Source organism: Vulpes vulpes, chromosome 13 (genome assembly GCF_048418805.1).
Source record: "Vulpes vulpes isolate BD-2025 chromosome 13, VulVul3, whole genome shotgun sequence".
Lineage (NCBI taxonomy): Eukaryota > Metazoa > Chordata > Mammalia > Carnivora > Canidae > Vulpes > Vulpes vulpes.
The window spans coordinates 131,775,408-131,788,912 of record NC_132792.1 but is presented as its reverse complement, the minus strand read 5'-3'; the positions used below and the strand labels follow the sequence as shown (position 1 = coordinate 131,788,912).

The 13,505-nt window shown below is 33.1% G+C and overlaps 1 protein-coding gene across 2 annotated transcripts in view; it reads left to right on the top strand.

Annotated features, from left to right (window-relative positions):
• KIFAP3 (kinesin associated protein 3) overlaps nt 1-13,505 on the top strand; it is a 146,386-nt gene that overhangs the window by 27,248 nt on the left and 105,633 nt on the right. For both annotated transcript variants that reach the window (XM_026003320.2, XM_026003319.2), the window contains exons 6-8: nt 288-387; nt 1,474-1,598; nt 3,876-3,974. In XM_026003320.2, the coding sequence (XP_025859105.1) occupies nt 288-387; nt 1,474-1,598; nt 3,876-3,974 (324 nt within the window). The remainder of the gene's footprint in view (nt 1-287; nt 388-1,473; nt 1,599-3,875; nt 3,975-13,505) is intronic.

Here is a 13,505-nt window from a genome sequence, read left to right as displayed (position 1 = left end):
TTTTATTTTTTTGTCACTCAATGTACTTACCATGTTACTTTATCTAAATCATATTTTACTTTTCTGTTTATAGTTAGAGACTTAAAGTTACATGTTATGAGTTTTTAAGTAAAAGCTGTATTTCAATTTTAAAAACAGCTTTCTGTGTTGGAAAGAAACACCTTCCTTTTTTATTCCAGTTCTAGCTTAGCTTTGTTATTTATTAATAAGTAGACATTTAAAACCAATCACCCTTTATACTACAGGCAAGGCAAATGATCATTTTTATATGTTTCTTATGTCATTAGAAACTGCCCTTGGTGCATTAGCAAGAGTCCTAAGAGAAGACTGGAAACAAAGTGTTGAGTTAGCTACAAACATAATTTACATCTTTTTTTGCTTTTCTAGGTAAGTATAAAAATTAAGAAATAAAAGTAGAAATCTCTCTCTGTTTCTTTCATTTTGCTAATGATTTGGATTGTGGATTACTGGTTTGCTCAGTCTTCCTATATGTCTGCCCATGTTCTGTCTCTAAACTCATGCTCTCTTTCCCATTCTCTGTCCTTTCTGTTGTTCTGTCCTTCATTCAGTCTGTACTGACCCATGCATGTGCAGAGTAGAATAGTAAAGTGGTTTAGAATTTAAGAGTATGGACTCTGAAAATAGACTGGATTTGAATCCACATAATAGCAGTACTGCTATTTACAACCCGTGTTGATTACATTATTTCTCTGTGCTTCAATTTCCTCATCTGTAAACTGGATAATAATAGTAACACCATTTTTGGATAGTTTTTAGAATAAAGCCTGACTCAAGAGTAAGTGCCAGTGATGTATCACTGTGTATGTATGTATGTGTGTGTGTGTATATATATATATATATATATATATATATGATAACTTTTAGGTATCCATATGTGTTTATTTGTATACATGTATTCTCTGGAAAGTTGTTCATTGAGATTCTGTGAAAAATTTCGAGTTAATTCCCAGAGAATTGCCTCTGTTTTAAAACTGTGCCAGCATTAGCAAATAGATATTTATTAAATAAATACTTGGATGAATGAATTGTATAGAAAACACATGCAAAAACCTGATTACTAATATTTTACTGATCTATATCTTCTGGTATCTATTTTATTTAATATTAGTATTGTTATATTATTAGTTTTGTTTTACAGCAGTCTGAAAGTTTATTTTGAGAGTATCTGAATAGTTAAAATGGTGGTTGATTACAAAAAATGTGTTTTCTTTCATTTCTAATTTAAAAGTAATTTTATTTCAGGTAAGGATAGTATGGGAAAATATATTTAAAGTAATCTTACAACTTCGGGTCTCTGCCTAGTATACCATGGATGTAGTCATTTATTGAAATATATATCAAATTTTATTTTCTACATCCATTATACCAACGTACAAGTGTTTACTCAAAATAAATTTCCTGAATCTACAAAACATATTGCTTCAAATATATACTAAAATCTCTTCTTTAAAGCTTTTCTCAGTTTCATGGACTTATCACTCACTATAAAATTGGAGCTCTATGTATGAATATCATTGATCATGAGTTAAAAAGACATGAACTGTGGCAAGAAGAACTCTCTAAGAAGAAGAAAGCTGATATCCTTTCAGAGTGGCATTTCACCCCATGGTTGTTGCTATGAGATGTAGATAGGTGGGATAGTTTTTTTTGTTTTTTTTTTTTGTTTTGTTTTTTGCCATTTACGTTATTTGGAAAAATAAAAGAGTGGTGACAGTTAAGATGAAGATTGAAACTATCAGAATGAATATAGTTTGATATATGCTTTTTGTCTCTTTGATTAGTTTATTAGAAGGAGCAGATAATAGTGGTCCTGGATAATTGAGCTGGTGATTCTCTTAAGTGACCTTATCATTATATCCCCTAAGATCCTTTGGTTAACTGAAGCCCTGTCTCACCATGGTTTATGTAGTTCTGTCTGTCATAAGTTGACTTTGATTGGAATTAAATTCTGTTTTACTAATTATGTCCAAAAATTCTTAATATATTCAAATCTAAGAGGCTGCAGAATGATAGAACCTATGAAAAGAATCTTAAAGTGCATGGGTGGCGGGCACTGAGGGGAGCACTTGACGGGATGAGCACTGGGTGTTATTCTGTATGTTGGCAAATTGAACACCAATAAAAAATAAATTTATTATTAAAAATTTTTGTAAATGATGTATTTTAAACTATCTTTCAATGTAGAAATCTTTTCTGCAGCTTCCTTTACAAATTGGATATTTACTCTTTTCTTCAACAGTGTTTCTTATTTATTTAGTTCATTCTGTGGTTTGACATCCTATTTATTATAATGTTCTTTTGCTTAGTGTACTAAAATCCACTTGTCAGTAACTTCTGTCCCTTGAATCTAATCTTGCATGCTAAATCAAAATAGAATAGGGTAGTCTCTTAAACATCACTTTTCTTGTATTTGAAAATATTTATCATACTGCCTCTGTAGCTTAATTTTTCTAGATTATAGGTCCTAGCTTATTCATATGGCTTATTTAGCAACCATACTGGTAATTTTCCTTTGAACCCAATATTTATTGATCTCTTTTAAGAAGTAAAAATATGGGCACCCTGGGTGGCTCAGCAGTTTAGCCCCGCCTTCAGCCCAGGGTGTGATCCTAGAGACCCGGGATCGAGTTTCACGTCGGGCTCCCTGCATGGAGCCTGCTTCTCCCTCTGCCTGTGTCTCTGCCCAACCCCCGCACCGTGTCTCTCATGAATAAATAAATAAGATCTTTACAAAAAAAAAAGTAAAAATATTGTTCCTGTTGTGCAGAGTATCATATATTTCTTACCTCTCCATCATGAAATCCCCAAGATAGTCTAAAAATTCACCCTAATGTACACACAAGTTTGACTTTTCTTAATTAAGATCTTTGCAGGTTTAGGGGTTTTCTGTTTGTGCTATGAGCTTCTGACATCTAAATGGTGTAGATTTAAATCCTATGGGCAGCTCAGTGATCCTGGAGACTTTAGATCATTTCTAGAGTTACAAGTCTCCTAAATACACCTGAAATTCATTTAATAGGAGGTGTATGGAGAGAACCACTAATGGAACTTTTAGTAATTATTAATTAATATTTTGTGATTGTTGGGTGACGGGAATTGATATTTTAGGATATATCATAATTCTGTTAAGTATCAGATATCATTGATTGAAAGATGTACCATTATTCATGAGCTAGTAAGAATGGAAAAAAATGCTTCAATTAACTATGACATATCATGGATTACAAGGCATACTGAAATGCAGGAGATTCCTTGTGTTTTGATACAAGCAGCAGTCAATGAGAGGGAAGTTTTGAAGTGCTTCCCCAAGCACTGATCCTGAAGTCAGACCGAAATAACTAGTTATTTTTGCAGTTGTCCAGAGGGTTACTTGGGGCCATAAGGTATAATTTAAAAATCTTGTTGACCTCTAACTTCAGGATAGTTCTCTTTGATGGGGAGTCTGAAGAGGATACTAAAGCATTTTAGATCTAATCAACATCCTTTGAATGTTCTGGGCATCTGTCCAAGGTGGAATTAAGTATTCTTATTAACTAAAACACTCTCTGAGGCAGCAATCCTTTTGATTCATGGATCCACTGGTATACATACATAAGATATTTGCATAAAATTTCTGGGGATTCAGGTGTTTGGTAAAACCTAAACATGCATTTACCCAAAGTCTCCAAGCATAACCACGAACCCTTGTTTAAGAAGTTCTAAAATTATTGTGTAGAGATGAATATTTTAAACTATTGGTTATAGAAAATAACTGGGTAACACTGCACATGAAATAGTACTGTTCTTCATAGTATATTTCAGTAGATTTTCTTTGTTTCAATGAGTATGGATGATCCTTAACTTAAGTTGCTTACTTGATGAAGACCCTGAAAACCAAACCTTGAGAAAAGATTATGAAAAAACCTTTAAAAAATACCAGGGACTTGTGGTAAAACAGGAACAGCTCTTACGAGGTATGATTTCCTAAGCAATGAGAAACACAACAAAGTGTTTACACTACATTGATTTTGTTCAATTTTTTTTTTCAGATTGGTAAAGCTAATATTAGAATAATTTAAAAGTCTCTAAGTTTTAAGAAGCTGTAAATTCTTTTGTCTTTAGCATGGGTAATAATGTTTTAAGTTTCATTCCATTATTTTTCCACCAAGAGGCCTATTCAGCTCTTTTTTTTTAAATTTATTTTATTATTTTATTTTTTTCTATTCAGCTCTTAAATGTGTATATACTTGTAATTTGTTTACTCAGAGAGGATCTTTTAATCCAGTGTTTGTCCTTTTTGATAATGACAATCTGATCTCTCAAACACTAACTAATATTAATTATAACATAATAGTACTAATGTCTTATTTATTTTGTGCTTTCCTAGGAAATCAATATAAAAATTCTCATAGTATTTCTCTTGATTAATAAAAAATAGTCTCTGAGGTTTGTTGAGAGCTCTAACAATTGAATAAAGTTTCACAGCCATTGATAAGATACAAAATTTTATGAAGGTTAGTGAGAGTAATGTAGGGATTTTAAGTGTACATTCCACTCCTGCTTTGGAGTTGACTATTGATTTTTTCCAGTTTTATTGAGGTATAATTGACATATAATTGTGTTAGGTTTAAGGTATACAATGTGCTGATTTGGTGTACGCATATATTGCAAAATGTTTACCACAGTAAGGTTGGTAAACATGTCCTTCACCTCACGTAATTACCATTTTGTTGTTGTTGTTACGGTGAGAACACTTAAGATCTGTTCTCATGGCAGTATTAAAATACACAATACAGTATTGTTAATTGTATTTGCCATGGTGTGCATTAGATCCCTGGAACTTATTCATCTTATGACTGAAAGTTTATATCTGTTGACCAAGGTCTTCCCATTTCCCCCACAACCCAGCTTCTGGTAAGCATGATCTACTCTGTTTTTATGAGTCCAGTGTTTTTAGATTCCACATACTCAGTGAGAACATACAATATTTGTCTTCCTCTGTCTGATTTCACTTAAAATAATACCCTTAAGGTCTATCTGTGTTATCACAAATGGCAGAATATCTTCCTTTTTTATGAATGAATAATATTTTGGGGTGTGTGTGTGTGCATATGTATGCCACATCTCCTTTATCCATTCATCCATTGATGGACACTTAGGCTGCTGCTGTGTCTTGGCTATTAACAATGCCTCAGTGAACACAGGGATACAGATATCTCTTTGAGATCATGATTTTATTTCCTTTGGATACATAACCAGAAGTGGTATTGCTGGATCATATGGTAGTTTTATTTTTAAATTTTTGAGAAGCATCCATTTTCCATAGTGGCTACGCCAGTTTATATTCCTTTAACAAGAATTTATATTTAACAGGAATATAAATTGCAGTTTACATTCCTCCCAATTTAAATTCTTTTTTCTCCACATCCTTGGCAGCATTTATCGCTTGTCTTTTTAATAATAGCCATTCTGACAGGTATGAGGTGATCTGTCATGATATTGATTTGCATTTCCCTGATGATTAGTGATGTTGAACACCTTTTCATTTATCCGTTGGTAATTTGTATATCTTCTTTGGGAAAATGTCTGTTCAGAGCATTTGTCCATTGTTAAATCAGATTTGATTTGTTTTGATTTTTTCCTACTGAGTTGTATGGGTTTCTTACATCTTTTGGGTGTTAACCCCATATTTCCTCCCATTCTGTACATTGCCTTTTCATTTTGTTGATTGTTTCTTTTGCTGTGCAGAGCTTTTTTAGTTTGATGTAGCCCCACTTCTTGATGCCTACTTTTGTTGCTTGTACTTTGGTGTCATTTCCCAAAAATCATTGCCGAGACTGATGTCAAGGAACTTTTCCCCTCTGTTTTCTTCTAGGAGTTTTACATTTTCAAGTCCTTTTTTTTTTTTTTTTTTTTTTTAATTAATTTTTATTGGTGTTCAATTTACCAACATACAGAAAAACACCCAGTGCTCATCCCGTCAAGTGTCCACCTCAGTGCCCGTCACCCATTCCCCTCCAACACCCGCCCTCCTCCCCCTCCACCACCCCTAGTTCGTTTCCCCGAGTTAGGAGTCTTTATGTTCTGTCTCCCTTCCTGATATTTCCCAACATTTCTTCTCCCTTCCTTTATATTCCCTTTCACTATTATTCATATTCCCCAAATGAATGAGAACATACACTGTTTGTCCTTCTCCGACTGACTTATTTCACTCAGCATAATACCCTCCAGTTCCATCCACGTTGAAGCAAATGGTGGGTATTAATCCTAATCCTATCTCAGTCCTTTTTTCTTTTGTAAGTCAAATTAATTTTCATGACTGGTGTTAGGGGCCCAATTTCATTTGTTTCTATATGAATATTTAGTTTTCCCAGTACCATTTTTTTGAAGAAACTATCCTTTACCCTCTTGAGTATTTGTGGCTCTCTTGTCAAATAAATATTAGTTGACCTTTATATGTGGGTTTATTTTGAGCTCTAAATTGTTTCATTGATCTAATATCTGTTTTTATGCTAATACCATACTGTTTGATTACCATAGCTTTGTGACATATTTTTAAACCAGAAAGTATAATGCCTCCATCTTTATACTTTTTCAAGATTGCTTTGGCTATTTTGAGTCATTTATGGTTCTATACAATTTTTTGTATTTTGTTCTATTTTTGTGAAAATGACATTGGAATTTTGATAGAGAGGATATGGTTCCATAGATGTCTTTGGGTACTATGGATATTTTAATTATAATAACTTGTCCCATCATTGAACACAGCATATCTTTACATTTATTTGTGTCTTCAGATTTCTTTCATCGTATCTTATAGTTTCAGTATATATATTCTTCACTTCTTTGCTTAAATTTATTCCTAAGAATTTTATTGTTTTTGATGCTATTGTAAATGAGATTGTTTTATTTCCTTTTATATAGTTGTTAGTGTATAGGAGTGCAAATGATTTTTATGTATTGATTTTTTAATCCTGAAACTTTATTGAATTCATTTATCAATTCTAATAGTGTTTTGGTACTCTTAAGGATTTTCTATATAAGAATTAAGTCTTCAGTAAACAGACACAATTTCATGTCTTCCTTTCCAATTTGTATACCTTTATATCTTTTTCTTGCCTAAGTGATCTAGCTAGTTCTTCTAATATTATATTGAATAAAAGTGTCAAGAGTAAGCCTTTTTGCTAATTTTAGAATAAAAGCTTTCAGTTTTCCACTGTTGATTATGATATTGGTAATTGGATTTTCATATATGGCCTTTTTATGCTTACTTTCTATTCTTAGGAGTTTTATCAAGAAAGAATGTTGAATTGTGTCAGATACCATTTCTGCATCTATTGAGATGACCATATGATTTTTATCTTTTATTCTATTAATGTGATATATCGTGTTTTTTTTTTTATTTGTGTATGCTAAATCATCTGTATATCCCAGGGATAAATCCTATTTGGTGATGGTATGTGCTTTGCATTCAGTTTGCTAGTATTTTATTGAGAATTTTTATATCCCTGATCATCAGGGATATTGATCTATAGTGTTTTGTTTTATGTTTTTCCTTGTAGTGTCCTTATCTGGCTTTGTATCAGGGGTAACTCTTCAATTTTTTGGAGGAGTTTGAGAAGGATTGACATGGATTCTTCTTTAAATGTTTTCTAGGAGTACCCTGTGAAGCCATCTGGTCTTAGGCTTTTCTTTTTTGCAAGGTTTTTGGTAATTGATTCAAGCTGACTCTTTATTAGTCTGTTCATATTTTCCACTTCATGATTCAGCCTTTTTTTTTGAGATCACAAATAATTTTTATTTTTAAAATTTAACATCAATTTGCCAATATAGAGTATAACACCCAGTGCTCATCATATCACATGCCCTCCTTTAATGCCTGTCACCTAGTACCCTATCCCCCCACACACTTCCCATTCAGCAACCCTCAGTTTCCCAGAGTTAAGAGTCTCTCATGGTTTGTCTTCCTTTCTGACTTTTACCCATTCAGTTTCCCCTCCTTCCTTTATTTTATTATTCCCCTTTATTCTCCTCCTGCTATTTCTTATATTCCACATATGAGTGAAACCATATGATAATTGTCTTTCTTCGACTGACTTATTTCACTTAACATTATACCCTCCAGTTCCATCCACATCAATTTAAATGGTAGGTATTCATCCTTTCTGATGGCTGAATAATATTACATTGTATAAGTATACCACATCTTCTTTATCCATTTATCTGTTGAAGAGTGGACATTGCTGCTATGAACATTGGGGTGCAGGTGCCCCTTTCTTTCTCTACGTCTGTATTTTTGCGGTAAATACCCATTAGTGCAATTGCTAGGTCATAGGACATCTCTATTTTTAACTTCTTGAGGAACCTCCATACTGTTTTCCAGAGTGGGTGTACCAGCTTGCATTCTCACCAACAGTGTAAAGTAGGTTCCCCTTTCTCCATACCCAGACCAATATTTGTTGTTTCCTGTCCTGTTAATTTTAGCCATTCTTAGTGGTATAACGTGGTAACAAATCATTATGGTCTTGATTTGTATTTTCCTGATGACAAATGATATGGAGCATTTTTTTTTCATGTGCCTATTGGCCATGTGTAGGTCTTCTTTGGAGAAATGTCTGTTCATGTCTTTTGCCCATTTCTTGACTGGATTGTTTGTTTTTTTTGGTGTTAAGTTTGATAAGTTCTTTATAGATCTTGGATATTAGCCCTTTATCTAATAGGTCATTTACAAATATCTTCTCCCATTCTGTAGGTTGCATTTTAGTTTTGTTGACTGCTTGCTTTGCTCTGCAGAAGTTTTTTATTTTGATGAAGTTCTAGCAGTTCATTTTTGCTTTTGTTTCCCTTGCCTTTAGAGATGTGTCTTGCAAGAAGTTGCTGTGGCTAAGGTCAAAAAGTTTGCTCCTGTGTTCTCCTCTAGGATTTTGGAGGATTCCTGTCTCACAATTAGGTCTTTCATTCATTTTGAGTTTATCTTTGTGTATGGTATAAGAGAATGATCTAGTCATTCTTCTGAATGTGGCTCTCCAGTTTTCCCAACACCATTCCCAACACTGTCTTTTTTCTATTGGCTATTCTTTCCTGCTTTGTCAAAGATTAGTTGGCCATGGAGTTGGTCTATTCCTGGGTTCTCTATTCTGTTCCATTGATCTGTGTGTCTGTTTTTGTGCCAGTAATATTGCTGTCTTAATGATCACAGCTTTGTAATACAGCTTGAAGTCCGGCATTGTGATGCCTCCAACTTTGGTTTTCTTTTTCAGTATTCCTTTGGCTGAAGTATTTTGCTTTCATTTTTGAAGGACAACTTTTTGTAAAGTATATTTGGTTGGCATTTTTTTTTTCTTTTCAGCACTTTGAATTTACCATTCCACTTATTTCTGGCCTGTAAGTTTTCTGCTGAGGAATCTCCTTATGGTCTTCCCTTGTAGGAGATCTTTTCTCTCTCTCTCTCTCTCTCTCTCTTTCTCTCTCTCTCTCTCTCTCTCTTCTTACTTTGAAAATTCTTTAAAAAAATAAAAATAAAATAAATAAAATTATTTCCTGGGACACCTGGGTGGCTCAGTCAGTTGAGCATATGACTCTTGGTTTGGGGCTCTCAAGCAGGGAGTCTGCTTGAGATTCTCTCCCTCTCCCTGTGCTCCTTTCCATGCTTGCATATGCTCACTCACTCTCTCTCTCAAATCAATAAATAATATCTTTAAAAAAATAGATAAAATTCTCTCTTTGATTTTACATGATTTTATGTGTCTTATAGAACATTGTTTTACATGTAGATTGAAATTTTGTGGTGAATTATTAATATTGTGATACTCGTATCTTTCCCGAGACTTGGGACATTTGCAACCATTCTTTCTTCTTTTTTTTTCCCTCACCATTATTTCCTAAGTAAATTTTCTGCCCCTTTCTTTCTCTTCTCATTCTGGGACTCCAGTGATATGTAGATTGTTTTCTTAATGCACAAGCTTGAAGTTAGCCTTTCCTGCTGTGCACCTGCATTTCCACTGCCATGTGCACTTCCATTGTCTGTGATGATACCATACGGTCTCAGGAATGTACATGGAGAGCATAATTAGAGATTCATCTCATATTAATAATTAATTTCTTTTCATTATTGAATGATATGTCATTGGATTCATCTATTAAGGGTTATCTGGGATGTTGCCAGTTTTTCTCAATTACAAATAAAGTCTGTGAACTTAACTGATTGAGCCACCCAGACATCCCAAGAGTTCTTTTGTATATTGTATACAAGACTTTATCAGACATAGGATTTGTAGACATTTTCTCCTAGTCTTTGGCTTACCTTTTTATTCTCCTAAGAGTGTCTTTTAGAGTGCAGAATTTTATATATTTATGTATCACAATTGATTTCGTATTTCCTGAATTACAATTTTGATATTGTATCTAAGAAATTTTTTTGCAAAGATTTTTCTCCTTTGTTTTCTTCTACAAATGTTACAGTCTTAGGTTTTACAGTTAAGTCTATAATATGTTTTGAGTTAATTTTTGTATATGGTATGAAGAATGGATCAAAGTTCTATGCATGTCCAATTATTCAAGCATTATTTGTTGAATACACTATCCTTTTATCTATTGGATTGTTATTTGTGAAAAATCCTTTATCCATGTATGTGCATTTCATTTCTGTACTGTAATTTGTGCTGTCCATCACTTTTGTAGCTCTTGATACCAATAGCACAGTGTCTTCAGTATAGTGGCTTTATAGAAAATTTTTAAATGAAGTAGTATTCCTTCAACTTTTTTTCCAAAGGAATTTTGGCTATTCTAGATATTATGCATTTTCATATTATTTTATAATCAGTGTATTCGTTTCCTTAAAATTCTGGGGTATTGATTCAGGATGCATTGAATATATATGTTAATTTTGGAAGAATTGGTTTCTTAACAATATTGTCTTTGACCCAAGGAAAGGATCTCTCTTTCCATTTATTTAGATTTTCTTGAATATCTCATAGTGGTGTTTTATTGTTTTCAGGTTTTTCATATCTTGTGTCAGATTTATCCCTAAGGATTTCATATTTCTGTTGCTATTCTGAACACTCTTTTAAAAAATTTTCAACTGATTATTTGTTGTTTGTATATAGAAATATTTTTTAATATTGGTTCTGAATTCTGCAATCTTGGTAAGTTTATTTATTACTTATTTTTAATAACTTTCCTTTAAAGATTCCATCACATTGTCCACATAGGTGAATGTATTATATATAAATAAAGATAACTTCATGTTTTCAGATCAGGAAACCTTTTAATTATTTTTTAGTTTGTTTATATGGTGAATTACATTGATTTTTCAAATGTTAATTCAGCCTTAGGCTTCTGTATTAAATCCACTCATGTATCCTTTTTATGTATCAGTGGATTAAATTTGCTAACTTTGTTTTGCTTCTATGTTCATAAGGTATTTGTGTGTAGTTTTCTTGTGTTGTAAAATTTTTATGATAATGCTGGCTTCATGGGTTGATTTGGAATATATTCCATTCTATTTAACTTCCTGGGAGACCATGTGCAGAATGGTGTTATTCCTTTAAATATTGGATAAGATACTCCAGTAAAGCCACCTGAACCCTTGTTTTCTTTATGGGAAGATTTTGTTTATTTATTTATTTTTATTTATTTATTCATGAGAGACACAGAGAGAGAAGCAGAGACATAGGGAGAGGGAGAAGCAGGCTCCCTATAGGGAGCCTGGTGAGGAACTCGATCCCAGGACCCTAGGATCACACCCTGAGCCAAAGGCAGACGCTTAACCACTGAGCCACCCAGGCGTCCCTTTATGGGAAGATTTTAAACTGCAAATTCAATTTCTTTAATAGGTACTGTTCACATTCTTTATTTCTTCTTGAGTGAGCTCAAGTAGCTTGAATCATTAAGGAATTTCTAAATTTCAGGTTGTTCTGTATTAATATTTCCTTATTATTTCATTAATACCAACAGAATCGGTAGTGATATACAACCTCTCTCAATCCAGAGATTGGTAAATTATGTCTTTTTTTTTTTTCTCACGATCATAGTTGTTTGAGGGTATCATATTTTTTTTAATCTCAAAGAACCAACTTTTGGTTTCATTGATTTTCTGTACATTTATATTATATATTTAATTAATTTCTGTTCAGTTCTTTATTATTTCTGTTTCTGAGCTAACTTCGGGTTCAGTTTGCTCCTTTTGTAGCTTCTTAAGGTGGAAGTAGGATCATTTATTTAAGACCTTTCTTCTTCTATACTAAAAGTATATAGAACTGTAAATTTCTCTTTAAGCACTGCTTTAGGGATATACCATAGATTTTGATATATCCTATTTTTATTTTTATTTTTATTCCATTCAAAACACTTTTCAATTCCCCTTTTACTACTTCTTTGACACATAAGTTATTTAGAAAGGAGTTAGTTTGTTTCTGAATATTTGGGAATTTCTGAGAGACCTATGTGTTACTAATTTTTAATGTGATCCCATTACTGTTAGAGAAGATACTTTTTATTTAAATTCCAGTTACCATGCAGTATAATATTAGTGTCAGGTGTTTCAATATTTCTATATTGGCTTGGTGCTCATCACACAAAATGCACTTCTTAATCGCCTTCACCTATTTAACTCATCCCTCCCCCGCCCCACATCTGCCTCCCCTTTGGTAACCCATCAGTTTGTTCTCTATAGTTAAGAGTGTTTCTTGGTTTGTCTCCCTTTCTTTTTCCTTTGCGCATTTGTTTTGTTTCTTAAATTTTATGTGAATGAAATCATATAGTATTCATCTTTCTCTGACTTATTTTGCATAGCATTATAGTCTCTAGCCCCATCCATGTTGTTGCAAATGGCAAGATTTCATTTTTTCTCTTGGCTGAGTAATGTTCTATATGTATGTATCTCCTACATTTTCCTTAACCATTCATCAGTCAATAGAGGCTTGAGCTGTTTCTGTAATTTGGCTATTGTAGATAATGCTCTTAGGAACATCAGGGGGCATGTATCCCCTTGAATTGTATTTTTGTATTCTTTAGATAGTGCAATTGCTGGATCATAGGGCAGTTTATTTTTAACTTTTTATAGAACCTGCATATAGTTTTCCAGAGTAGCTGCACCAGTTTGCATTCCCACATAGTACAAGAGGGTTCTCCTTTCTTGACATCCTTGCCAACACCTGTTGTTTCTTGTGATTTTGATTTTAGCCATTCTGACAGGTGTGGTATGACTTGTAATTTTGATCTGAATTTTCCTGATGATGAGTGATTTCGAGCATCTTTTCATGTATCTTTCAGGCCATCTCTACGTCTTTGAAAAAAAATGCCTCTTCATGTCTTCTGCCCACTTTTTAATTAGATTATTATTATTTTCTGTGTATTGAGTTGTATAAGTTCTTTATATATTTTGGACACTAACCCTTTATCAGATAATGTTATTTCCAAGTATCCTCTCCCATTCCATAGGTTCCTTTTAATTTTGTTGATTGTTTCCTTTGCTGTGCAGAAGCTTTTTATTTTGATGGAGTCCC